Source organism: Zygotorulaspora mrakii, chromosome 2, assembly GCF_013402915.1.
Source record: "Zygotorulaspora mrakii chromosome 2, complete sequence".
NCBI classification, from domain to species: Eukaryota; Fungi; Ascomycota; class Saccharomycetes; order Saccharomycetales; family Saccharomycetaceae; genus Zygotorulaspora; species Zygotorulaspora mrakii.
The window spans coordinates 1,136,180-1,163,286 of record NC_050720.1 but is presented as its reverse complement, the minus strand read 5'-3'; the positions used below and the strand labels follow the sequence as shown (position 1 = coordinate 1,163,286).

The following is a 27,107-nucleotide window of genomic DNA, read 5'->3' as shown; positions in this document are numbered from 1 at the left end:
AGAGGTCCTATGTGTATGCTGGATACACTTAACAATGCACAATTTTCTCATTTGGTTACGAGAAAATCATTAATCATGAATCATTATGTTTCTGTTCAAACCATATCAGAACCTGTTGACGGTGTCATGTTGGTTTGCGGGTAAACTTGGTTAATGGCTTCCACTGGATCCATTTGCATGACGAACACTTTTCCATCGTAGCCATCACTATATTTGGATGCATCAACTATGTCCTCAGGTAAAGTCTCCTCAAATCCCAGATCCGCAAGATTGACACATGTCAAAACGAATAGGCCAAATTGGCAAAATAAAATACCAAACTGAAATAAAATTATACCTAAATTACCTTTGAAATTACTCTGTGGAAGAAATTCCCCAAGCATTTGCATCAAAAAACCTCCCTTTCGCTGACCATCTATTAGACCATTAGCATTATTGAATGGTGAAGGCGTATCAACAAGACCATCATCATCCAGCTGCTTTCCGTTTAACTTTGCTATAAAGTCCACAGGAAAGAGAATAGAAGTAATTATGTAAATGATGTTCAATGTAAGGGAGCCATGGAATATTGTTTTTCTTATCTTCTTCTTTATGTCCTCTAGATCTTTTTGAATTTGAAGCTCATCATTCAAAGGTTCTTCTTCTATTGGAATTGATGGGAATCCACCAGGTATTGATTCTCTGGGTGCTGCATTGATTCTACCATTCGGTATACCCATTGACAGAAAATAGCTTGAAGTTTGTATCTCGTTTCTGCTCGCCAGCCTCCGTATATGTAATTCGTTGGGAAACGGCGCTGCAAGCATCATCTGAACAAGAACTCTTATCAGCAATGTCCATATGGTACATCCATATTTAAGGTACTCCAGTACAATAACAATATACCCTAAAGATGACAGATTCGTCACCAATCTCTTTTGGAAGTTCTTTCTTCGCAGTTGGTACACTCTATCCCTTTCAATGGAGCTCCCATCATCATTCCTATTGTTATCCATCTTTCGAGCTCTTTTTTTATAACAGGCGATAGGCAGGAGCTGCTCATTAACAGTTGGCAGCTACAAGTGCGTGCTAGACTTGCTCGTATGCATTAACACTTCCGTTTATTACTTTTAATTCAGTCCTTAGTCTAACCCGTCTATGATGACAGTAATATCTGTCACAAATATGACTTACATTTTGTTGAACTACAAGTTTAGCTATATATAAAGGTTATTTAAAAATTGATATTGCCATTATTCTTTTTTAATTGTATGCTCAGATTTTAAAGGCTACTAATCCGTTTCGAATTCGATGACTAAATCATTGCTAAAAGAGGCAATTTCATGGAAAATCGCCTGTTTGTTCAATTGGACAATTTGATCATCTAATGGCTCAATATTACAATCGATGTTCACCCTAAACTTGCTTGGTTTCTTGAAAAGTGGTTTTATTAGTCCAGTCACCACATTTCTGTCACCTTTATCCCCGCCGTTTACAGCCACATATCTGTGGCTAAAGAAAATCATACTGTTGTGATATTTCATATTCAAATATTTTACTAATTGGAATGTAGGATCCATTTTATCACTTAGTTTAGCCAAATCAGAAGGAAAGCTTTTTGCTAACTGATTGTTTGCCAAATTCTTGAATTCAGCTAATTCTAAGATTCCTGATGGCACTTTTAATGGCAAAGGTGTTTTCAGTTGTACGACAAAATCATAATCTTTCAATGCTGGAGTGAATAGTAGATTGATAGTTTGTTTGTTTACACCATGGATTCCCAATAGATTCATTGCAACTTTTGCCAACGCCGTTAATCTCGTGGCGATCGGTAGAAGAATTCCACTCGTATACAGGATTCCGCTTGGATCGTTTTTGGACGCAACGAAAAACTGCAGATGTAAGCCGTTTGGATCACCATTTCTCAAATTGCTGAAGTTTGTCTGTATACCTTTGTACTGGGATAAGGTAAGTTTTTCGGAAAGTTTTTTCATTGTTCTGCTGTCGAGTTCAGAGCTTGCTGTATCGAGCCCCGAGGTCAGTTCCTCTTCAGGCTTGATGAGATCCAGTATCAATGGCTCCTCTTTCCAGTTCCAATTACTAATGAATTGCAAAACTTTCAAGAAGCCGTTCTCTACCGATCCAGGTATGTTGTAAGGGGCATGGTCCACGAATGGTTTGATGGCGAGTAACTCGACGAACTCGTCACTTAAATGACCTAAAAGTAAATGAGCATCTAACCACTTCTTGAATAATCTCACGACAGGAGGGAAGAACTGGTAAGAGTGCGAAATATTTTCAATTGTTCTGGTATGTCTTACTGAAGCCAGATACTTCGCAGTAAATTTTAGGAAAGTGGATTCCAGCTCTGGTTTTAATTCCTCTCTTGCATTCGAAATTGCCCTTAAATAGAGTATTTCATCGCGCTCGCTGAGTACTCTGAATTTGAAACCATAGCCTTCAGGGGTTAAAATGTTTAACACCATTATCTCCATGTTATAAGGGATAGACTCATCTCTTGTGAAGAAAGATTTGTATTTCTCCTCATGTTTTTCTGCTATATCATCGTGAATTTTTAAGAGGAATGCTGCTTTTGCTTTCTCTAAAGAGGTTATTTCATCTGGCCATTTTGGTGAGGTTTCAAACTCTAAAATGACGTCCTGAAAAAAGTCTGGATCTGAATATGCAAATGGTACCGGTTGGCATACTGATGTATATCTAAATGCAGAACCAACTGGCAATATAGATTTAACCGATAAAGGAAGTTTCATGGCGAATACGATGCTGTAAAGATCATCAAAAGACTTTTTCACAGTGTGAAAGCTGTTTAAGTTCAAAACTGACATTCTTGTGCTAGCTGCTAAGTTTGGCAAGGGAAGCAACTCTTGAAAGTATTTTGTGCTATCATTTTTAATGCATAATCCTTCGCTTATATGCCTTTTAAGAGCATAATCTAAAACAGATGAAACTATTGGTTCTGAATATGATGCTGTCCATATACAGCAATGTGTAATGGAGCCGTCTTTGAAACGACGAAGAGAGGACTTCTTACCCCAAAAATTTTTGAATTCATTAGCTTCCGCGGTAGGCTCTTCTAGATGTATTGGGCCTCTCGTCACTAGTTTTTCACACTCGGCTGAATTGACGAGTAATTTTATTTTTATCGAATCTAGATTCAAATGCGATCCATTATTAGGATAAACTTTTCTCTTGGTTATTGGAAAACTGTTTTTTTGTCCAACTAGTTCAACTTCTAAATGCTTGATTCTATCATCTAGTGCATATTTCACAACGTTGGTGACTTTATTAACGAGGAAGTTTTCCATTGTGATGAATTTAATCCTCTCCGTAGGGCCAAATTCTAGGTTCAGTAAATCATCCGCATTGGTTTTGTTGGTTGTGGGCAAGAGCAGATCATAACAAAGGTCATACTTTATATTATCCACCTTGTTAATATTTTTCAGGAATACATTGGAAAATTGGTCTTGAACAACATTGTCAAGCATTACAAGCGTTTCTCGAGCATACATTTTAAGCATTTGGTAAGAAGATGTTGACATTTTGCTTAAAATGTTTACTTTTGTTGTTTTATCGAAAATAGTTGGTGTGTCGAAACCCTCTTCAACATATTTTGAAGGTGTTACTGAATCGGAATGAAATTGCAAGTGACCTTCCGTACAAAGATCAATAGTTGCCAAATATTTTATGATACCTTTGAATAATTGATATGAGGAGAAACCGTGCAGTAAAATTTTGTTTCCATTTACACCACCACCATTTAGTAAACTTGCCATTAAAATTCCGAATTCAAACGTGCCGAATCCGCCTAATGAACCACAATGTGAGATTTTTGAAGAGAACCCGCGTTGTTTTAACCATAATCTACCAAGAATTGTGGCCTCCTTAAATGATTCTGTCTGCTTCTTTGTCTTGTAAAGATACTTCAAATAATTATCGTAGGTTGTTGATGATAACACCGAAAAATTGTATAGCGGAGTGGCCGGCAAAACAACACTTTGATCCTCTTGTGCAATTCTAATACAATTCCTATTTGGCAGTAATTTTTTTGCATCAAAGCACTTATATGGGAACCCAAATATTAAATTGATAGAAAACTTGGTCTTGTAAAAATTATATTCGGAATTCACAGTATCGGAGGATGACTGTTTGCAATAAAGTCTCAGAATCGGCTGTAGTTTATCGTTATTAAAATATGAGTATTCCAGCTTGAGGAAATTATCAAGCTTTTGCTTCTTGATGAGAATTGATAAATGATGAGTCAAGTATGCCACGTACACACTTCTTTTGTGTAGGCATCTGAAGTTCAAAAAATCTTTTCTTTCAAACAATTCTTGTGGCATTGACAACAAAACGTCAATAGTTGACCCAGTAGGTTCGTAGATCCCGGCTTTCAACGCGAATGATCCTATTAATGAAATAGAAGGCCTCTTATAGCTAACTTTGTAGTTCGTTGCATTGGAATCTGGTTTGGGATCAACGTAAGGGATGGTGACAACTTTGTTTTTAAAAAAACTATCGGCCTCTGCAATTGTCATCTCCTCCCAATCGGGCACCTCATTTATCATGTCGTGTAGCATATGCAAAAACTTTTCCACCTTTAGTATGTGGGAGTCTTTTAACTTAACCTGCTGCAGTAACTCATCGATCTGTAATTTGAAGATGTTGGATTTGAAAAGCTCAGCTGTCTCTCTCACAATGTGTATATCGTGTGCTGCGGTACTGCCAGAGTTTGCTTTATTAATATCAGCTCCGTTGGACTCCTCATCCACACTCTCACCCTCGTCCTCTTCTTCGTCTTCCTCTTCGTCCTTCTCTTCTTCCTTCTCTTCTTCCTTCTCTTCTTCCTCATCGCCGCGGGACGCTTGAAGCTTCTCGTCTTCCCGTTCAACGGCTGACTCCGCACTCTTCTTCGCTACTGGTTCATCAGCCTCAATATGACTTACTTCTGATGCTCTCCTCTTTAGACTTGACATTTTTGCAGCTCCACAATGATGCTGACTGTTACAAGTATTGAAAACCGACTATAATCTTTCCTTCTTTTCGTCCCTTTAGTTGCACCAAACACAAACACCTAACAAACTGCTTCAGATGTCTACAAGTTAGAACAAATGAATGTCCAGTTGTTTGGTTTTCGTACTGTTCTCAGAAATTTCACACATTGAATCCATCGTTCATTGCACTTTCCTATCTTTATCTTGCAATTTTTCACTTTCTCGCTTCGTGGTAAAAAAAACAGCCTCTCGGGCTGCTTGCGAGCCTACTGCGACACCGTGCTCTGCCTGGATGAATCGCTCGCGACATCCAAACAAGCCCCGTAGGCAGAGCCGCTTTCGAAAAGTCTGAGCCCAACGCGATCTTCGAGCGAGCCAGGCGAGAAGCTGCCAAGCTCAAGAAGGAATCTGAAGAGAAACAAGAAACTAAAGAGGACAGAAAAGTCAAGAACAAGCTGCAATCTCAGCTACTGACTGCCCATAGGATATACGTGCTGCTACCATAAATTTCAATGGTAACCGGCGGAAACGGGAGTGCATTGTTTAGTATTTCGGCACAGTGTCGATTTAAAAAATTTGAAAAAACAATGCCACCTGCCAGAATTGAACTAGCGACCTTTGCATTACAAGTGCAACGCTCTACCACTAAGCTAAGGAGGCACCTTATTTTATGGATGCTAGCAGAGCCAGTGTGGGTTACATCAGATGTTACAAGGTATATTATATGCTCCACCCGAGGTTAGTATTGAGTAAGTACGCCATTCCTAGTATCACTGACATCGATTTTCATAGACGGACACCATTATACATTGGAATTCGGACATGCCGATTCTTCATATACTTTCTCATGGAATGCGATAGTGTCGAAGCACAGCATGATATTGTGATGCAAGCGGGATATACTAATGGGACACCTGAGAGAACGAGGCATGGAACCATTCCGTGGACACAGCAGGATATATGAAGTCAGATGAGGCCTTAACAGAATAACCGTAGATTCTAGAGAGTTGCTGAGTGACAATGTATTGCCAGACGTTTGATATTCAGAAATCTGACAGCGGAAGAGTCTATGGCATGGGAGGGGATACAACACCTGTGTGACTTATTTGGTGGGATTAAAAGTTGGTGAGATGACGGCTGTGTTCTATAACCCCGTGAGAATCGGAGAAAATTGCTATCCTAATGGCGTAAATCATAATAATAACAGAAATAAATGCCCATTGGTGGCTCTATTTGATATTCAAAAATGTATAATTGAATAGGCATAAATGCAGAGAAAATTGCCAGTATTTGTCCCCAGACCATCTAAGTCTTTTGTAAAAAGAAAGCAACGGTCAATAACGGAAGAATCAGATAAGCATGCTGACACAATACCGTGTCATCTTCTTTTGCAACTTCAAAGGATGACGTACATATCTCCTTCTTTAATATAATCGTTGTTATAACATAAATGTCCACCTGACAAAGTACTTTGATAGGGAACCACTATTTAAAATCACTTTCTTCACAAACGATTCATAGATCATGCCCGAATGGGCGCGACAGCAAATATTGAATTGCGAGTCACCCTGTTTTAAGCTTGAAGAACAACTCTTACTCGAAAAAGCTCTTATTTGATGGCCATTATTCACCATACAATAAATCATTTGCTGCGAACTTGTTTTTTGTTATCCTCCGTTTTCTAATGAATGTTAAAATATTGAAGAATACAAATACCAAGTTTGAATGGCTTCTAGAAAGGAGCCGTTCACCTTATTCAAGCCTCAGTAGTCAGAAACAAATAATGGTTCGAAACGAGTTGCAAAACAGGTTTTTATGCTTTAACAATGTAAGTAGTTATATTCACGTTTTGTTCCTTCCCTCAAATATTCATCGCAATAGTTAATATCTCGAACTGTTGCCAACAAAAGGGAGATGCAAGAAAAAAAAAAAAAATAACAATTTCAAGTCATGTTTTAATGTGTTGTTTATACAGATGATTTATATTGTGCTAAAAACCATGTACTATTTTATGCATACTGCCGTTTTCACCCTCCAAGCGGCTAATATCCTGTTCTAGGCCCTTAATGCTCAATTCGAGCTCATTAAGTTCACGAGCTCTTAAATCCTGTCTCTTAGATCTGTCTCTCTCTCTTTTCTGAACAAGAAGATTCCTAAAATTTTCAAACTCTTCAGTATTATGATTAACTTCTCTTTGTAATTTTTCCTGACGTAGAACCAATTTTTCTTTCTTACTGCTCAGCTGACTAAATTCTTGCTGCAGTCGGTTAATTTTTGTCTTTGCCATGTTCACCTCGTGTTCCAGGGATTCTTTATTCTTGCTATATTCCATAGTTTGCTTTAAATGCAGATCCTTTTTCTTCAGATATATTTCCTCTAGGTTGACCTCTTTGTCAATAGATTTCTTCAATTCCTGTTCCAACTTAGCTATAGTTGATTCACTTTGTTGAACAGCAAGCTTCAAACTATCAACTTTGGAAGCATTTTTTTCATCATTGGAAGCATTTTGTGAAATCTTCGCTTTAAAGTGGTCAATATCTTGTCTCAAAGAGCTTAATTTCTTGCTGATTTCTCTTTTGCTCTTTTTCAATTTGGCACGACCTTCCGCTAAATTAGTATTAGTTGTCAGAACTGAATGTTTCAAAGTTAACAAAGGTGATAAGAACTTTCTATGGTAGTATGATGGGAAACTAAAATCAATATTCTCGAATTTCTCAAATTTCTCTGTGTTGTTTTTATGACTTCCTAAAGTTCTAACCATGAGATCACTTATCAAATAGTCTTCTGTATGACTTATTCTATTGATAAATTGAATATCATACGAGCAGGATGGTACCAGGCCACCTACGACTACAAGCTCCTCATCTTCACAATCGAGAATCAAAGCACAGGATACTTCAGACCAAATAACCCCATTCACTAAAACAATTAATTCACCCTCATGTAAGTTTTCAATGTGGAAAGTAATCGAATTACAGCATATTTCAACAATGCAAACCTTATAATCCTTGTCGTCTCTCTTAAAGATATTATCTCTTGTTGATACTAAATGCAACTGAGCGTAATCATCAAATGCTGTTTTAGCAATCAGTGCCATAGTGCCAGTAGCTTGTAGATTATTAAAGACACTTTGGGTAACTTCATCATTATTTGCGTTAGTCTGACTTAAATTTGAGTTTGTTGGTGATATAGTATTATCGGAATTCTCATTTTCAACAGATCCTGTTGCGGAACTCGATGTCGAAAGATCGTTTCCTAAAGCGATATCCTTATTTTCTTTCTGCAAGTATTTCTTTTCAAAATTTGTTGTCTTCAGTGTAACAACAATTGACCATAGTGGTGGAATTAAATGCTGGTTTTTCCTTTTGAAAAGATGACGAATAAAATTTTCAAGATTGCTTGTTACGGTAACATCCAATGTTAAATCCCTTGCCTTATTTTCATGTTCAAAATCAACTTTTATTTCATAAAACTGGTTCGTATAGCTCACTTCAGTGGTATTGTCGTTTTCGATTGGATTCGCACTGAAGGGTACAGTGACATTTGTAGTAACAGTCAATGAATTACTAGCGGCTGCCGAAATTACGGATGGTTCGAAGCACTCAAACTCTTTCACTATAGCTGCAAAAAATGGTAAATCGTTACAATTCTCGTTTGGTCTCTTCAAGTTCAACTGAGGTGGGAAATTTTGAACATTAGAAGTCGAATTTGAATTCGATGATGACGTCTGATTATTAGGAGTATTTTCATAATTATTTTGTGACAATTTATCAGTCGGGGCTTGATTTGAATGCTGTTGAGGTTGAGTGGCAACAGCTGAATGTACAGAAGATTTCGGTGCACCATTAGATACAATTCTATGACCTGCAATACGGCTCGCATCATTTTTAAGCGGCGTTGCTACTTTTTTGTTGGGTTTTGCTTTATCCACATGATGATGACTTGGATGTAAAAAGCCTTGTGTAAATTGAAAAATTACAATATGAAATGAAATGTAATAAAGAAGATGTTGCACATATTTGTCTATCCACTGAAAAAAAACCAATCCACCTGTATGAAAACAAAATCTCCCAAAAAACGTTGTCACATTTTTTGGTATATTAAAATGACTATTGAGATCATAATTCATGAGCAGTGTATTAATATCGTGAAAGGAGCGTAATCGCTGACATGCATTCAACGTTACCGCGTACAATACAGAGCACGATGTCGCATAACTCAAGATATCACTCGGATCGTTAATCATCGACGAAGCTAAAATAGAAAGCGCTAATTTCTCAATAGGACTTATGAAATACTCTTCACCGTATAGCTTTAATATGGTTGCTGTAATTATTTCGATAAACAATATCGAATATGAAAAGTGTGAACTTTTATTGCTCGCTCTGGATACAGAATCTACTGATTTCTTACCGTTTGTTGTTTTACTTAGTGTTGCATCATCTAATGGCTTTATGTGAGTCACTTCAGTCATTGCTGGTGATGGTTTCTTCGACAGAAATATCGTGATAAAGCTTGAGGCTAAGAAGTTCGTGAATCTGGTGGCAATCACAAATGATACCAATAAGCAAAGTGATGCAAAATGATTGAAGCTGAGGAAGACAATAAAAAGTGCCAGTGTATCCTTGAACCGATGTTTTTTTGCAAACGCAACTGGTTGATCGCTATTGCATGATCGAGAATGAGGATGATCCCTCATGTTTGGAGATGTAACGCTTGAGAGTTACTATCCGCAACTGATGTAACAGAAGGAGCTGCCTAAAACGTCACTCAATGCCAATGATGGATCTCAAATGCCAATATTTGTACTTCTTTGTGTATCACATTTTAAAACTTGGAATTCGCTAACGCTCGGATTCAGTTGAAATTTTATTTTTTTCACCAATTATATTGATGGGTTCAGGGTAACGTGACTAAAAATATTAAATATAATAGTCAAAATAGTACATATTTACACAGATTTATGAGGTAACTTACATGTTTCGTTAGCATTACTTCCATTAGAGCTTGTCCTAGTATGAGTTTGAGGCATAAGAGTTTCCGAGGCGATGGCCGCCAAAGCTCCCAATGGATCCATAGCGAAGTTGATATTTGGTAGTGCTGATGGCGGGGCCAGTTCAGCCAAATGCTGGATACCACGTTGCTGTTGAGACACAGCTGGTGTCTGAGTTGCTGTGATTGGAGGAAAATGGTCAGATCGTACATTACTCTGCTTCTGGGGGATAGCTGGTGAGGCCTTCAGTGCAATATGATTAAAAGAAGTTTGAGATGGTCTGTCATTCTCGGGATTCAACAACAGTGATAGTGAGGCAGGTCTTCCGGTGGCTGAGTGAGGATTTACCGGCTGTAATTCTTGAACAGTGCTACTTATGATTGAGCCTGATCCCTTCACCTTTCCTATGTTTGTAGAAGTTTCCCGATCCGTTGAATCGCTTGCTGGTGGAACGTTCGATTTTTCATCATCATTTAAAATGGTGAGCAGGGAAGAGTTCGTTATTCTGTGCATATCAACGTTTGAAAACAACCCATCTGATGGTGACTTGACGTTAGTTGATCTGTCTATCTTTGGTAGTAGAGCGTGTGTAGAGGGAGGGGTTGCGGAATACAGTTCGTGGAATTTTGAACCTGCAACTTCCAATAAATGGGATTGTGTGTTTGCCGTATTAACAGGACCGGTACCGCTTTCCGTACTTGGCAAATGGATAGAAGGTAACCTAGGTCGTGGCAAAGTACTAACTGGGGTAGTAGTCTGAGAGAAAAGTTCTTTGTTTGAATCGGAAGCAAAAGGTTGAGGTGTAGTTTCTCTCAGATTCTGTGAAGACGATCTCTCTTTGCTGGATGATGAGTTTGAAAAAAAACCCAATGCTGGTCGCTGCTGAGGAGGGACACCGGCATAAATTGGACTCAAAGGAGATTGCTCAGCTTGTATCAATATTTGTGATTGCTGAACAGAGCCAGAACTGGTAACATTTCTCTTAAAATCCGCTTCTTCAACAACAGACTTCCACCCAAGTTGAGCTGCATTTCTTTGGTAATAGTTTCTCACCATGGTTGTGGATTTCGTGCCAAGCTTTTCAGATATAAGAGACCATTGAGAGCCATAAGTCTTCAAAAGTTCTGGAAATAAATTTGCTTCTTTAACACTCCAATAGCTAGATTTATGTTCACCGCCTTGTCTTTGCTTTTTTCTTTGAGAACTACCTTCATCACCTTGCATATCAAATTTTTCCGGATCCAAATCCATCGCGTCAGCTGCTACAAGTTTTCTTTCAATTAAAATATCACCTCCTATCAGATCAGCTGCTTCCGTGGGGCGCAAGCCATCTTCTCCGATAGGACGTTGAGTATCATTACGATATTCAATAAGTTCATGAGGCCTCTTCTTCGATGAAGTCTCGAGACTCTCAGAAGAGTCGCATGGCACACTATAATTAATATTTGCATTGCTCTGCACAGTCTCCTCAAACTTTGCTTGTGCTGTTGTCTCTCCTACACAAACATCACTCAGCTCCACATTCTTAGCAGCTTCTAGCTCATGCTGCTTTTCGCTCTCAGGTTCAGTCTCGTGCTGGGGAAGTTTGATTTCTATTTGTTCCATTTGTTTTTGCACGACATGCTCATATGTTTTTGCATCATCGCTTTTGCTATCGTTATCATTTGCCTCCTGCTTTGTTAACTTCTCATCGGTTTTGGGAGGTTTTGGCTCAATTTCTCGAGGCTTCGTCTCTATTGTTTCCTCTTGAGCTTCTGAAACTTGTGCTCTTTCACTGGTGCGAACTTCCTGCGTATTCTCAGGGTCATCATTCATTAAAACCTCATTCTCCACATCTCCATTTTTCTCTTTCCTTCTCCGACGTTTAGCTACTGCACCTTTTTGTCTTTTTTTATTTTTATCAGCAAGTAACCTTTTATAATTGGTCGATGATTTCGTTCTATAATAGTGCAAAACACATTCTTCAGGTGACCTTATTCCGCCCATGTAGTACGAAATTTTTCCAAATTTCTTTGGGTATGTTAAATAACCTTCAACAAACAATTCGTGTTCATGTTCGGTGAATGTATCCACGCCATCTTTTAGTATTCTTGAAGCCCAACTTTGCTTATCAGTTACAAGATTATTAACATCTTTAAATTTTTTCCCGTATTTCTCGACAGGATTAATTATTATTGGTGGTATGTCTGCAGCCGATTGATGATGTTTGTAATCTGGGTCAATCTGGAGAAGGACGTTTTCAATCTCCGCATCATCAACAAAATCCGCTCTGTTACGTCTTCTAGAAGAGCCAGACGCTTTACGTTCCCTCAAATTATCACTTCCATCTACTGTATGCCCTTGCTGTTCTTTGTCGTTTTCTCCATTTATCTTACTGGGTTCCTTTTTCCTCAAATTTTTGCTTATTTCATCCATTTCTGAACATTTCTGTTGCCAATTGGAATCAAGTTCGATTAATTGTTTTTTTAATTGCAATTTCCTCAGATATTGATATCTTTTTAATTTTGATATAGACTTTATCAGAATCGGTTTCACAGCTTGCTTGTAGATTAACATATTTGTTTTCAAAAAAGGATAAGAACCTAATGATTTAATTGGATTCTTCAGAAGGTACTTTTGTTCACAAATAATGTCTTTTCTCTTCTGATTTTTAAGCTCCCATAACCGAGTTTCATTTCTAGTCATTGGAAAAATACATTTTTCAATTGGTTTCAAAGGGATTGAATATCCAACAAGATCCGGATTTACATTTATCTTGCTCAAATCCGTCTTCAATATCACTGGGTCATAGACAAACTCATAGTCTTCAAAACCCCAGTTTACTGTTTTGTTGAAAAGAGGACTATATTCTGCTTCTACTTTATCTCCAGCTTTTCTAGAAATATCCATGTCGTTTGAAACTTCACTCGATGGCCGAGAGAATGACCACAATCCAGCCATAGTCTCCTTTTTTTCCTTCTTCTCCTTGATCTCCTTTTGCTTCTCATTCCCCTCATATTTCTCACTATTTTCCTTGGCCTCACTCTTTTTCTTGTCCTCAATCTCTTTCTTGTCCTCAATCTTTTTCTTGTCCTCAATCTCTTTCTTGTCTTCAATCTCTTTCTTGTCCTCAATCTCTTTCTTGTCTTCAATCTCTTTCTTGCCTTCAATCTCTTTCTTGTCCTCAATCTCTTTCTTGTCCTCAATCTCTTTCTCCTCTATAAACTCTTTCCTTTCCTTATTATCTTTGTCCTCTTTAATCTCTATATCCTTCTTTTTTTGTGAATAGATTTCTTTGTCAATAATTGGCTGCTCACGTTCTTGTTTCTTTGGTACATTTCGACCGAACTTTACCGAATATTCATGATTTTTGGGTGTGTTTTTCTCTATTTCACTGTTAACTTTCAATGTCTCAATTATATTTTGTTTATCCACATCAACGTTTTTATGACCTGATGCGTGTTCCTCCTCTACTTTTCTTGTTGTTTGTGGTACTGAATTGATCAAACTAGATCCAAGAGAATGAGGATTTGAATTCTTAATTACATCAGCGTCTTTTTCTTCCACCCTAATTTCTAAACTGCTTTCTTTGCTTGAATTTCGATTATTATCAGCATTCTGTACTGAATTTTCATATCTGGCCGGTGTGTTCTCACTTCCAGAGGTGGGGGACACAGAAGAACCTTTAAATCGTCGATTTTCGACCGAAAATTTATTAGCTGGCAACTGGGAGTTCCAGAAAGACGGTCTTGTCGATTGTGTTAAATTCGGATTATGAATATCGTAGTCTAGTTTGGAAGATCCACTATTTGATCTCCATTTATTCGTTCTTGAATAATATCCTGTAGCACTACTTGGACTTGCATTGTTCAATAGTCCTGATTGACTGGAATTGACATTTTGATAATGGTAAGGTGTATCCTTTCCAAATTGATCCATAGACCTAGGTCGCGTTTGCCTATTCACATTGTTGTAATGACCAACGGGTACCTTAGCACCTGACACCGCATTTGCTTGCACCACGCTAGTTCTTGCCAAATGACTGCTAGAATTTTGGGTTGTTTGTCCAGGATTATACCTGCTGCCGGAGTATCTCGAACCACCAACGCTTGCGGAACCGTTAAGGCCGCTTACACTACTTGCTCTCCCTGCACCAACGAGACCAGCAGCACCTGCCGCACCATTGACGGAACCACTATTATCTATATTGCCCAAAGAACTTCTTTTCTTTACAACAAAATTTGGAACCGATGACGCTAGAGCCTGCGGAGCCACCTCTACATCAGGATTATATCGACTTCTGCCGCTGCTGGGCACTCTTTTCGGTGAGCTAGGATCGTATCGCGACTGTTGCGCACTGGACACACTGCTGCTTATGCCGCTTCCCGGTGCAGATAGCTCTCCCGCACTTCCGTTACCAGAGCTCAAACCGCCATAACTCTTCTTGCCGAATACAGAATGCCCATGCCTCACCGCACTGTTGGGATTATTGGAATAATGATACCGCTTCTTGTCACCCATTCTATGCGAGGTTGGGGGAGGATGCGACATTTTTCCAAGATCCTTTGCAAGCCTGTGATTTGTGTTGACTAACACGAGCTAAATTGATTCTTCTTATTGAACTTTTCTCTAATCGCCAACAAAGAAATACACTCATACAATTAGAAGTCCTGCTTCTAAATAAAATCTGCCTTTATTGCAACCACACAACTGCCCAACACCGAATACTATTCCTACCTCCCTTCTCGTTAAAATCAAAATGTAATTTGTTTTCTCTTCTTTCATGTTTCACTTCTCAGCTTGCAAAGCGAGGATTTTGAATATTCCCGTAGTACGTGACTTGTAGTTATTCGGCAGATAGTAGATGCTAATTAATGGGGATTAATCCTGTTTAAGGGCGTCAGTGTATGTTCTCTGTGCTTATGCGTGTCACACACACTCATCTACACCTTATATTCAATATGTGACGTGCTCACGCCCTTCGCGGTATCGCGAGGGGTTCCATCCATACAATTGTGGCCGTTTATTGAAGTTGTTGCGGTTCTTGCAGTTATCGCAACTCTTACTGCTGTCTGAGGTGCGTTTAGGGCACCTTACGTATTTGAACGCTAATGTAGGAATATGGGACCCATGTTTTGATACCGAGTGCCTACACCGAGTGCCTAAACAAGGACTATTTGCGTGGGTCTAACTTTCGCGACAGTTTGGACATCAGAAGTAAGGCAAGATGACCTTGACACAGGTGACAGTAGTGGACCGATGAATTTCGCGACTTGTGCAGCAGGAGCAACAGGGCACGAATCAATCTCAATACCACATCAGGAAATTGTTTGTGCCAAAGTGCATGCAGACAGCTATTACCAAGATGCAAGGTAAAAAGGCTGGCTTTCGCGACACGTCCAGAAAACGATATGAAAAAAAAAAAACGCGTAAATGTTAAAGGTATATAAAACAGAATTCTGATCTGGTTCCTTTTGCTGACCACTACTGAGCATCGACAGGAGATTTTTGTGATAGAACTAGAAGAGTTAATTCCAAAATGAGTAGTGCTATTCGCAGTGAGAGAGTTCTGAGGAGTAGAAAGCGCACAGTTGAGATGAGCGACGTCGGCGGGTTGAGTATGGCAGTGCCAGTACCTACAACGCCCGAAAAGGCCAAGAGATCAGTACTTGATGGTGGTCTGCTGACACCTCCCGGAACAGGTCGGAAGTTAGAGTTTGGCAGCTGCAAGAAGAGAGCCAAGACACGAGAGTTTTTGCTGACGCCATCTTCGTCACCGCAGAAACTGGTATTTGGTAAAGAGTCAATCTATAGCAAAACCAAGACACTTTTACAGAGATCCTCCCGTGTGATTGCGCAACCGGATGGCTCGTTGACAACTAGAAGAAAGCAATATGATGAAATAATGGAGTTTTTGAATGAACACATCGGCGGTCACGTGAGCAGCTCGCTATATCTAACCGGTCCACCAGGAACTGGTAAGACAGCTCAGGTTGAATCAATAATCCGCAACAAATTTTTACCAGTTGTGTTACCATCATTGACTGCTTCCTCTATCAAGAAACCTGCTGAGGCATTGGCCGATGGACTCAAGAATACTTCGTACTATGAAACAGTAGATTGCAGTGTAGAATCTGTTTCAATTGCATCAATTAATTGTATTGCAATCAATGATCCAACAACAATCTTTACTAAAATTTATGACTCATTGGCTGTAAAAACTGGCTCAGGAAGACCCGTGAAGACAATGACAGATTTGCAGGAATTCATGGAGAGTTACAGCAAGACGACCACTTTTGTTGTTATATTAGATGAGATGGATAAACTAGTCAATTCTTCCTACAATGATACTCAGTCAACTAGAGTGATCTTCGAACTGTTTCTGTTAGCTAAGTTACCAACTATCAGATTAGCTTTAATTGGTATTGCAAATAGTTTGGATATGAAGGACAGATTCCTCTCTCGCCTAAATTTGAGACAGGACCTTCTACCGAAGACGATAGTCTTCAATCCTTATACCTCAGAAGAAATGTTTGAAATCATTATGAATCGTTTACAGGGCTCAGATGATCAAGCCGATTGTATATTCAAACCAATGGCAATCAAATTTGCAGCAAAAAAGTGTTCCGGTAATACAGGTGATTTACGGAAACTTTTCGATGTTTTGAGAAGTAGCATAGAGATAGTTGAACTACAAATGGTTGCCTCTAAGATCAATCCTTCAAAATACTTACCTTGTGAGGACTCAGACCAAAATTTGGTCCAGGTTGGCTTACCACATGTAGCAAAAGTTTTTGCACAATTCATGAATAACTCTTCAACTAGATCGCGTATCAGTAAGTTGAACATGCAGCAGAAAATGGTGCTATGTGCCATAGTTCATAGAGAAAAACTGGATATTTTCCAATCTCACTGTTCACTTGACGACACTTATGATTACTACGTCAACTTAATGAAGAAAAGAGATTCTTTGAGCCCTTTGAAGAGAAATGAATTCTTAGAAATTTGTAACGCATTGGAGACTTGTGGGGTTGCTACTATCTTTCAGGGCAAATCTCAGGGAAAGACTAGACATTTAACCAAACTCATCAAATCATCGGTAGACACGAAGGAATTTGAAGATGAGATCAGCAAGATTGAGTTATTGAAAAACCTTATCTTAAATTAGCATTTTAGCATTTTAGCACTTCAGCATTTTAGCATTTTAGCATATAATAACCAGCATTTATAAATTAAAAATTAGATAATCACTCACCACTATTCGACCTTTATTGAAAATCAGATATCTGAGTGAGCATGTTAACTGTTGGTACGTATATGGGCTATCGCCAAAGGTAAAGAGAACCGTTTGAACTTCCAGCCACAATCTCCACTTGAGGTACCTCAATCGAGTTTTGATCATAGCTGTCTACCGCACAGATCTTCAATTTTGTTGCGATACAAGTGATTTCATTTCTCGTTGCAGTTTCAAATTTCTTCAGAAGGTGTAGGGCCCACTGGGACTTATCATTTATAACCAACTCATAAACTCGAAGCATCCCATCCACAGACCCAACTACTATAACTTCTTTTTCATTCCAGTAAATGTGTCTTTTTAAACCTAGATCAAATGGAGAAAAATTCATAAAATTAAGGCATGAGATCGTGCTTTCCCTTGAAAAATCAACATCTGCGTAAAGCATTGCACTAGAATTATATATCGATAAGTGATTATCTGCTGTTGCAACCGCGATCGTTCCGTTATTGGCCGAAAGTGCAACGTGCTCACCTTTTATTGGTATCTTTCTGATTATTTGATAACTTATCATATCCCAAAGATATACAAGACCACTGGCATCCACCGACAATAGGACATTACACTCTTCGTTCGCCTTGAGATCTTTGATCTCACATAAATGTCCATACAATGTCCCCAAATGTACCACACTAGATTGCTCGGCGTCACTTGAGTATTCCCACACTTTGATCAATCCATAAGAATCCCCTGTAACAAACCCGCATTCTTTCCAAGTAGAGAATGCAGATATTGGAGCAAAATGCATATAATTGTACAAGTAACCACCTATCTCTAAACCACAGTTTTGGTCTCGTCTCAAAAGTATTGGGCCAGAACCTGAACCTATCGTCACATCTAGGAAAGGGCAGCACTTCCATTGTACCACGCCGTCAGCGGTTTCAAATCGCCTTATATACCTTGCAGGAGAATCCTTATCGCCTATTTGAGTTTCTGACGGGACACGACTTATATCAGACCAGAGCCCAGGATGTATCATTTTAGTGCCAAGAAACTGTCTGGGAGGATGGGCCTCTTCAAAAATCTGGAGCGGTGTTTGTCCAAAATTGTGAATTATTCCGGTGACCGCCCGCCTTTCATTATCGTCACTTATAGTGTCTAAATTGACCGCGCCAGGATAGCTCAAGCTATTAAATACGTTCATTGCAGTTATAGCATTCTCTCCCCTTTGTTTGAATCCGAAAATCAAATCAATCCATAAGTGCAAGTGAGAAGATACATATGGACTTTCCAAAGCTTCACGGTTTTTCCAAATAAAAATCTTTGGGTCATTGTTAGCCCAAGGCGGTAAATTAACGTCAACTACAGCATTGCCATTTTGATCTTTCCCAAAGTCATAGTTGTTAATATTAATCAAGAATTCAGGAAGGAAGAAAAACTCTGGTGTTAATTCTCTCACATCCGTAGTATTTTCAATTGCTGCAGACGACCAAGCACGGTGGATAGAACTGAAAAGACGATCTGCATGCCCAAATTTCCCACCTTGTAAAAGTAAGAAGGAGTCCACGTAAGGCTTGAGCCTTATCAAATATGAAGAAACTATCATTGCCGATGAATAATGAGTCCCGTAATGGAATGGTGGGAACATTGGGTCCGCTAGTGATTCTAGCGCCTCATATCGCTCCATGAACTGAATTTTGCGTTTCTTTGACTGGGCTCCCATTGGTTTTGATAAATCTCTGAAAGTATTTGGATCATTTAAATTCAGCTTTGTGCTGGAATAATCTGCAATCACCCAAGGGAAAACTGGATACTGAGTGATATCATTAAATGTTCTCCCAGCCAAGGTGTTTAACACCATTAGGTAATAAAAATTAGATATCTCCCCCCTCTGCCACTGAGACGTTGCGTTTAGTCCATCGAGAAGACTGGACCCATTTGAGAATGCCTTGGCCAACTTGGTTCGGAAGCTTGACTTTGACATACCATTCACAGAACCGACACTGCTACTTCTCACATTGAAGTCCTGCAAAATGTTATTGAGGACCGGATCGATATTCTCGTTTTTTTTCAATTTATCTAATGTGTAATAAACCTCATCTCTGTGGACCTTACTCTTGAAGCTAAAAAAACAATCAGTTCCGTTTTCCATAAGAAGCTCTAATGCGGCATCACGAAGTAAAAATGGTCTTTTTGCGACGAATACTAAATCTAAAAGACTCCATGATAGTACTTCATGTCTGCTTTTACGAGAATTAAGATCATGAGAGTAGCCTGCTATCAAACTGACATTTGTATCTCTTTCAGACTCAGGAATCTCAACGAGGTCAAGAACTTTGTTTTCTTCTTTCACAAAATAATAATCCCCCACAAAGTACAAATTGTGAACTCCAAAGATCAAAATACCTTCCCTAGTATCCAAGCCCACTACAAGACTTGTGTTCCAAATATTTCTGATAGAGTCTCCCTCTTTCAATACTTTGAGTATTTTGCGGTTCTGATCCTTCCTCTCATTGGAATCTAGATCAACTGATTCCAAATCCGATATCAGATCATAAGATAAAAGACTGGTACTTGGCTTCCGCTCCTGTTTCTTATCCTTCATTTCATCTATTTTATGATCTGGAGAATGGCCGGGAGGTCCTATATCAATATCCACATGAGGAAACTGAAAAGGGACCAGTCGAATTTTTCTCATATCATGGTCCTGCACAGAATCTACCCCCCATAACAGCTCAATGTGCTTATTCAACTGGGAATCTAAAATATAATTATACTGGCACTTCATAGCGCTATACTGGTTATTATGGGCTATTATATCTTCCTCCATATCAGTAATAAAGTTCGCATAATATTTCACACAAAGAGCTCCGAGTCTCTTATCAATTTCAATATTATCGTTACGAAATAGCGCATATTTTCTTTCTGCGTCAGAGTAGCTGTTCTCCATTCTGTATTGCTTACGTTCAATAATTTGCAGCCTCAAACCTCCAGCAGTTCCCCAGGAAAAATCTTCCTTTATTCTCATTTTTCTAGTGATGTCTTTCAGAAGTTGCTCCTTTTTGGCTTGAAAGAAGAGATCTTGGCCACTCAAATACTCGATCAATGCCTCTTTATTATTTGTGGTAATCTTTGAAAAAAACACGGATTGATCATCGGGATCGTCAAATGTGTAAAAGATTTCATTCAAAATCTTGTGGTCCGCTTCATATTGCCTTGAGAATGATTTTAGGCAACAGAATATAGCATCTGACTCTAAATTCTCCTCGATTCTGAGCAACAGAAACTGAACAACTGAGTTTGCCATACTGCTCTGATGACTGCTATGCTTAACGTCGCAAAGAAGATCAAAATCCTCCAAAATTGCTCCATAAAACGATGGCAAAATGGGAATACTTTCGTATGGTTCATTCATAATGAACGTATACAGTAAGCTCAGAGTGATGCTCGAAAAAATTTCATCAAGGCCGGTTTTATTGAGACACTTGAAAGAGTGCCCCTGCTTAACTAATTTTGTCAAATTCAGCAAGCACAGAAATAGCTCGAATTTCAATTTAACATCAAATACTTCTCTTATGAGAATGGGAATGCATCTATCTAGCAACAAAAGGACATTAGCCATCATATAAGTATTTTTCGCAAGGTCTTCGTAGAGTTTTTTCAATCCACTTATTTGTCGTACAATACTTGGCAATATTGAATGTACAAAAGATAACTCGAAATAGCTGACCTTCTTTTCCAGAGAAGGCGTCCCATTCCCCGCTCCAGTGTATGACCCCACTAGTTCATTGAAGAATCTTTCGAACTCCCAGTGATTCAGGACTTTAATCGAGTGAATAGTGCGTTCTGACAGAATATCGATCAGTATTCTTGATGAATCTGAATATACTTGAGAATTTTGAGGCTTGGTTAAAGTTATCAAAAGATCTTGTAAAAGCCGAAAAAGTGCACTACTGCATGGACTTAATGGAGAGAAATTTTTAGCGTTTCTCAAAAGGATCGATACTTTTTTTAGGAATATGCAAATAAAACTCTCAAGATCGAGAGGGAATGATTCTTTTATGTCATTTATTACAGCCCACTCCAAAAGTTCGACTGCTAGGAGAAATGCTTCTCTCATGACAATTATATTGTTTTCTGGTACAGCTTCATTTTGAAATTCTTCCGAAACTTTTAAGTCTGGATCAAGATTATAGTCACCAAAAGAATAAAGATACAGTAAGTAGATGATATCCTCATAAAAACGCGCGGCCCCACGAAGAATGTGGAAGATGAGCTCAAGTCCACCACTTTTGGCGAAATTTTTGTAGGCCAATTTATTGATCAGTAACAGTTTGAACAGTATATTCAAAGCTATCATCGGATTACCTTTGCTGACAGTAATTTCATTTAGAAGCATAACCAGAAATTTTGGTGAGACCGATTCACTAAATACTCGAATAGCACGCATATCATTCTTGTTCAACATTTCTATACAGAATCTGTCGAGGGCAATTAAAGAAATTTCTGAGTTACTAGAAAATCCATTTTTTAATTCAAAATAACTAAACTGTAAAAGCCATTGAATGTTTTTTTTACTAAAATCATCTTTTAGTAAACCATAATACACATGGGAGAGCTCTGATTCCAAATCCTTTATAATATTCGGTGTACCATACCTTTCAGCAAACAAATGTTGCGTATTGTTAAGTCTCCCTAAAATGTTGAGTCTTCTTAATTTCTGAGAGTTATAATGTTGGTATTTGGAGTTTTCTAAAAGACTCGCTATTTGGAAAAAGAGAAATCGTATAATTTCCAAACCCGCATCATTTTCGAAACTTTTATCCTTATGGAAATACCAGAGATCGATATTCAATACTAGCGTCTGATACGCAATTTCATCATTAATGAGAGATTTCGTGATATTTGAAAAGTCCCAACCACAATATTCTTGAAACAAATTTAAAAATTGAATCGGTAACGATCTACCCATTTTTTTAACCGCTTTTGTAAGAAGTATGTGAGAGAGTAATGAAAATCCGTACGCTTTTTGGAACCAATTACGTAAATGGCTGTTCCGCAACAATGTCATCAGATGCGAAAGGTAATTGAATAAATCATCCATAGATTTTGAATTCTCTAAGCTGCAAAGAATAAATAAGAAGCAATTAACGGAAGCAAACATCGGCAACAGGTTTGCACCTCTGTAAATGTAGCACTTTCCCATTGTAATATGATCTACCAAGCCTTCCACGGCATGTTCTTTTTGATGATCACCTGAAGAGGACTCTTCTAAAGGATTCAAATCGGTGATCAGATTTTTTTCATTTTGCTTTCGCACCTCTTCTACTTGCTCCTCGAGGGACCTTGATGAACAATTCATCATGTCAGCCAATATAGGTCTTACATCATGTAAATCAGTATTCTTTGCAAACGAAGCTTTCACAAAGCTCCCAAACGCATGTAGAATTTTTATAGAGTCCTCTGTGTAAATGTCATTGAATATGAAAAACCTAAAAAGTTTAAAAGAACATATCATAGATCCCAAGTCAAACTGTTCAATTCCCATCATAGAACCCTCAAATAAACAAATCTTACCCACACAGCTACCGCCAACATATAGAGATATATTATCACTATCCAGTACAACTGCAATAGAGTACAGTATCCCTTCTTGAAATTCATATTCCGTGAAAAGAGCTACGATAAACTCATCATTCGAAATGCAGAACTGCCCCTCTTTTATTTCCAGATATATGTCTCTTCCTATAGTCATGACACGATTCGAAGTCACATTGTTAAATTCGATAAAAAGTTGTAGAGTATATTGTGAATATTCGTTAGGCTCGATTTTGAAGGTTTTATAACAGTTCTCAAATTGCAAGTAGTTCTGTGATAGCGGATCCGATAATTGAGCGGCTAATGAATTCAAAGTATGCGAAGCCGCTCGAGCTTGAAAATTATTGTACAATTGAAAGATGTCCGTCGGTTCACAGCATACGGTGAGGATCAATGAGAACAACTCTGTGGACTTTTCAACTACTAGAATACTATCCCCGTCTATGAAACTGAGCAATTTATCAAGATAATTCGACTTCAGTTTTCCGAGTTTCTTCAATGCCATCTTATTCATTAGCGACATGTTAGACAGTGATATGATGATTTGTAAGCATAAAGCATATTCTATAGACCCCGATGAGCACAGTAGAAGTTTTGACCACGAGTCAAGATCATTCATGGTGAAATGGAGATCTGTTGTTGACAACTCAAACCGCTGAGCTAGTTCAGAGTCAATATAAGTCCACATGTCACAAAATTGATAGCTAGAGCTCTCATGAACTGTCTGAAGAGATTCTCCGGAAAAATTGCTCAGAATTTCCACGAGATGATCCCTGATGGAACTCTTGTATGTTGCAACTAGATTCCCTTCTTGCTCTTCCAATGGGGAAAGGGAAAGACATGCGAGGAGCAAATCCGCCAATATTTCTATATCACCTTCCATGTGCACGAGAGTTCAAATCCTTTTTCAGTATGACTCAACATACGCACCACCTCACTTTCAGGGGTGCCTGTTCCTTTGTATCTCATCTCTCCAGATTAATGATAATAGCTGACTTTTCCATCAAAACGTCACATGACCATGATGATCATCCATTTACCGAAGTCGAAGTAATATACACATGATGTACAAGATATCTATGAGGTTGCAGGACGGTTAAGTGTAGAAATCTATTCTATTTGATACTTTTCCCGCTGTTTCTTTAACTTTTCTTCTTTGATAGCTTGCGCAGTCTCTGGATCGAATTTCTCCAGCAGGACGGGCAAAGCCAACAATGCTACAAAAGTGACGGCGATTGCTTGTTTCCACGTAGTATCAAGTAACCTTGCGAATGGCCCTCCAGTAAATAAGCCCTTATTTTGCTGTTGGTAATAGAGTCTGAGCGGTGCCCGATTTACCAAACTTATAGGGATGAAGGGCTCCGTCTCAACGGATTCCAATTTCTCCGGGAAGGTGATATCTGGCGACGGGAAAAACTCCTTACCAAATATATTTTTGTATGCATTGAACTGATACTCTGTACCGTTCTCGTCGATGTTAATGAACTCACATAAAATTCTGTTCGGTTTCAAGTTGAAATCAAGTGAGCCTAGAGCAAGCACGAAATATGTTGTTTCATTAGTGCCATGATTTAGCGGCATATCTTGAAATTCGAAATCTCCCAGTGTGTTTTTTAGATGCGATGTAGCTGTGTAACCGACCTCATTCGAATAATTGCCGATCTGGTTTAACCTGAAATGTGTCCTGGACAATGTCGCTCCCGTGATATTGCTCAGGCCAATATCTAACCTGCCTCTGATACTAGCTGCGGAAATGCTGATTAGCTGCAGACATACAAACACGAGAAAATGAAGCATTGGCGCTATGAGTTACTAATTCGAGATGACTGCTGCTACTCCACCCTTTGGTAAGCCAACAGCTCTGGAATTATGGTGTACTTGTCAAGAATATACCTTTAACCTGATATATCAGGGAGGGTAACCGTTGCCCTTGGCTTGTTTATACTTTTTCTCTCGGAGCGTTCCCATCAGCAGTATAAATAGAGAAAACTATCTCTGCAAGTCTGATGTAATAGGGTCTCGGGAATGGCCTTTGTATTTCTGTTTAAAAAAAACCGTACATTCCAAGAACGGGTATTATTGTAGTGGATTTGTGACACAATACATCAGTATAGTGAACCCCAGACAATATCTTCTCTACAACGCGTTCGAGAATAGGTTTCCAACCAAGTGACTCATTTTGACATTGGAAAGGGATTGTATATTCAATTAAAGTCCTTCCGGTGTTTCACACGTGTCGCACATATCTCCAATCTTGTTAGATGTGTATAGCTACCCTTGCCGTATTATCAGTGCTATCGTTCCTGCTGTGCTGTGCCCTGCTCCATAGAGCATGAAGCTTGTGGAATCATCTTGAGAGACGAATTTGTGACTGTTTTGTCGATTTCAAGTCTACGGTGTGGTGTGGTGTCGGGAGTTTGACTGCCAAGACCCCATACACCACACCACAAAGAGAGCAAATCGCATTTTCTCGGTTTAGTTTTTTTCAGAAACCAAATCTACACGATTTGTCTCTCCCGACGATCGACCGACTGGCCTCACAAGGTGATGTCGCCGATGTCGTATGGTTACCTCTCGGCTCTGGTCAGCCCAACTCAGGTCAGCTCTGCAAGTGCATCTCGATTATTTGCAATACAAAAGTGAATTATTGATTATAGAGTTGTCTTGCACCATACTTTTGATTGAAACAAGCATAAATAAAGAGAATCAGAATGGCTAAAGGTACGTTCAAGGGGTGGTATCCCGTATAAAACCGTTTAGTTGTTCTTGAAGAAAATGGGTTGCATTGCAAAACAGTGATCTTCTTTGAGCTGGTGATGTTTGAAAGCATGTCTGAGCTGTGAAGGTGATGGCATATTCAAGTGTACACTGGAGAGAGGACCTGGTGTATTGGCGACGGCATTTCAGGATATTGCGTTCAATTGAACTGTAGGGCATCGGGATTAATTTTCTTCTGGAAATCTAAACAAGGTTAACTTTCGTGAAAGCGCTGTTACTAACTTTTATTTTTTGTGTTTCGAATAGACCTTGTTCAAACTCCTATCAACTCCCAAGTTTTTGGTGTTGCTAGAATCTTTGCTTCTTTCAACGATACTTTCGTCCATGTTACCGATTTATCCGGTAAGGAAACCATCTGCAGAGTCACCGGTGGTATGAAGGTCAAGGCTGACAGAGATGAATCTTCTCCATACGCTGCTATGTTGGCTGCTCAAGATGTTGCAGTTAAGTGTAAGGAAGTTGGTATTACTGCTGTTCACGTCAAAATCAGAGCTACTGGTGGTACCAGAACCAAGACCCCAGGTCCAGGTGGTCAAGCTGCTCTAAGAGCTTTGGCTAGATCCGGTTTGAGAATTGGTCGTATCGAAGATGTTACCCCAGTTCCATCTGACTCCACCAGAAAGAAGGGTGGTAGAAGAGGTAGAAGATTATGAGTATCCTCACTTGTACGTACTTTTCGATACTTTTTCATACATCATTTTTAATAAAACAACGTTATCATGTTGAATGTATAGGCATTAGAATAGTTCTATAATAGTGGCATGGAGTCAGTCTATGGCGGTTTCACTTAATCATGTTTTTAACTCCCACCGCTATCATCGTGCACTCCTATGGGTCAAAGTTCAACACGATAAAACGATTGCCAGCTTTTTAGTTGTAGTAAACAAGCTATTAGTTTTCTTTTTTGCAATATATACAGAGTAGTATGTATATATAAATGTTAATAGAATCGGCAATTTTGCTTAGTAAACGAAACCCAAGATCTTACCAGAGACATGCTTTCTTCTAGCTTCTTCATGGTCCATAATACCAGCAGAAGTTGTCAAGATGACGTAACCGAATTGTCTGGCTGGCAATAAGTTCTCAGTCCATTTCTCGATGTCGCTGATCTTAACGTTGAATCTTGGAGAAATGACACCACACTTGTTCAATCTACCGTTCAATTGGATGACAATCTTACCGGATCTGTGGTCATCAATGTATTCGAATTCACCAATGTAGCCATGTCTTTGCATAACTTGCAAAAATTTGATGATGACCTTGGAAGATGGTCTAATCATGACTTGACGTTTACCGGTCTTTTCGGCGTTGTTGATAGCATTCAAAGCATCAGCTAGGACAGAGGTTCTGGTCATTTTGGTTCTTGTTGATCCGTTGCACTTCACCGAATTATCAAACAATCAATGTGCAGACTAATATGCCCGCGCAAGCCAAATTTCAATGATTACGTTTACTTCGCCTGCTAATATCTTCCTAACGATACAGTCAATGGGGACTCTAGCATTTTCCAGCTGGACGAGGGCATCAGCAATTG

The 27,107-nt window shown here is 38.9% G+C and overlaps 9 protein-coding genes and 1 non-coding gene across 10 annotated transcripts; 2 read left to right on the top strand and 8 right to left on the bottom strand.

Moving 5' to 3' along the window:
* Positions 1-95: 95 nt before the first annotated feature.
* Positions 96-995, bottom strand: GLD1 (Gld1p; the record flags this gene model as incomplete). The annotated part of the gene is made up of 1 exon (XM_037287383.1): positions 96-995. The coding sequence occupies one exon, from the start codon at positions 993-995 to the stop codon at positions 96-98; it is 900 nt and encodes a 299-aa protein (XP_037143278.1).
* A 276-nt stretch (positions 996-1,271) lies between these two features.
* On the bottom strand, positions 1,272-4,973 carry UTP22 (rRNA-processing protein UTP22; the record flags this gene model as incomplete). The annotated part of the gene is made up of 1 exon (XM_037287382.1): positions 1,272-4,973. The coding sequence occupies one exon, from the start codon at positions 4,971-4,973 to the stop codon at positions 1,272-1,274; it is 3,702 nt and encodes a 1,233-aa protein (XP_037143277.1).
* Positions 4,974-5,579: 606 nt separating this feature from the next.
* On the bottom strand, positions 5,580-5,651 carry HG535_0Btrna2T. Its single transcript has one exon. It is a non-coding gene; the product is annotated as a tRNA-Thr (tRNA).
* Positions 5,652-6,981: 1,330 nt separating this feature from the next.
* NNF2 (Nnf2p) lies at positions 6,982-9,690 on the bottom strand (the record flags this gene model as incomplete). The annotated part of the gene is made up of 1 exon (XM_037287381.1): positions 6,982-9,690. The coding sequence occupies one exon, from the start codon at positions 9,688-9,690 to the stop codon at positions 6,982-6,984; it is 2,709 nt and encodes a 902-aa protein (XP_037143276.1).
* A 252-nt stretch (positions 9,691-9,942) lies between these two features.
* SNT1 (Snt1p) lies at positions 9,943-14,514 on the bottom strand (the record flags this gene model as incomplete). The annotated part of the gene is made up of 1 exon (XM_037287380.1): positions 9,943-14,514. One exon carries the CDS (start codon positions 14,512-14,514, stop codon positions 9,943-9,945), a length of 4,572 nt encoding a protein of 1,523 aa, XP_037143275.1.
* Positions 14,515-15,502: 988 nt separating this feature from the next.
* Positions 15,503-17,131, top strand: CDC6 (AAA family ATPase CDC6; the record flags this gene model as incomplete). Its single annotated transcript, XM_037287379.1, has 1 exon — positions 15,503-17,131. One exon carries the CDS (start codon positions 15,503-15,505, stop codon positions 17,129-17,131), a length of 1,629 nt encoding a protein of 542 aa, XP_037143274.1.
* A 154-nt stretch (positions 17,132-17,285) lies between these two features.
* Positions 17,286-23,678, bottom strand: BPH1 (Bph1p; the record flags this gene model as incomplete). The annotated part of the gene is made up of 1 exon (XM_037287378.1): positions 17,286-23,678. The coding sequence occupies one exon, from the start codon at positions 23,676-23,678 to the stop codon at positions 17,286-17,288; it is 6,393 nt and encodes a 2,130-aa protein (XP_037143273.1).
* Positions 23,679-23,905: 227 nt separating this feature from the next.
* On the bottom strand, positions 23,906-24,592 carry SOP4 (Sop4p; the record flags this gene model as incomplete). Its single annotated transcript, XM_037287377.1, has 1 exon — positions 23,906-24,592. One exon carries the CDS (start codon positions 24,590-24,592, stop codon positions 23,906-23,908), a length of 687 nt encoding a protein of 228 aa, XP_037143272.1.
* Positions 24,593-25,506: 914 nt separating this feature from the next.
* On the top strand, positions 25,507-26,226 carry RPS14B (40S ribosomal protein uS11; the record flags this gene model as incomplete). The annotated part of the gene is made up of 2 exons (XM_037287376.1): positions 25,507-25,516; positions 25,820-26,226. The coding sequence occupies 2 exons, from the start codon at positions 25,507-25,509 to the stop codon at positions 26,224-26,226; spliced, it is 417 nt and encodes a 138-aa protein (XP_037143271.1).
* Positions 26,227-26,535: 309 nt separating this feature from the next.
* Positions 26,536-26,928, bottom strand: RPS22A (40S ribosomal protein uS8; the record flags this gene model as incomplete). Its single annotated transcript, XM_037287375.1, has 1 exon — positions 26,536-26,928. The coding sequence occupies one exon, from the start codon at positions 26,926-26,928 to the stop codon at positions 26,536-26,538; it is 393 nt and encodes a 130-aa protein (XP_037143270.1).
* Positions 26,929-27,107: the final 179 nt, after the last annotated feature.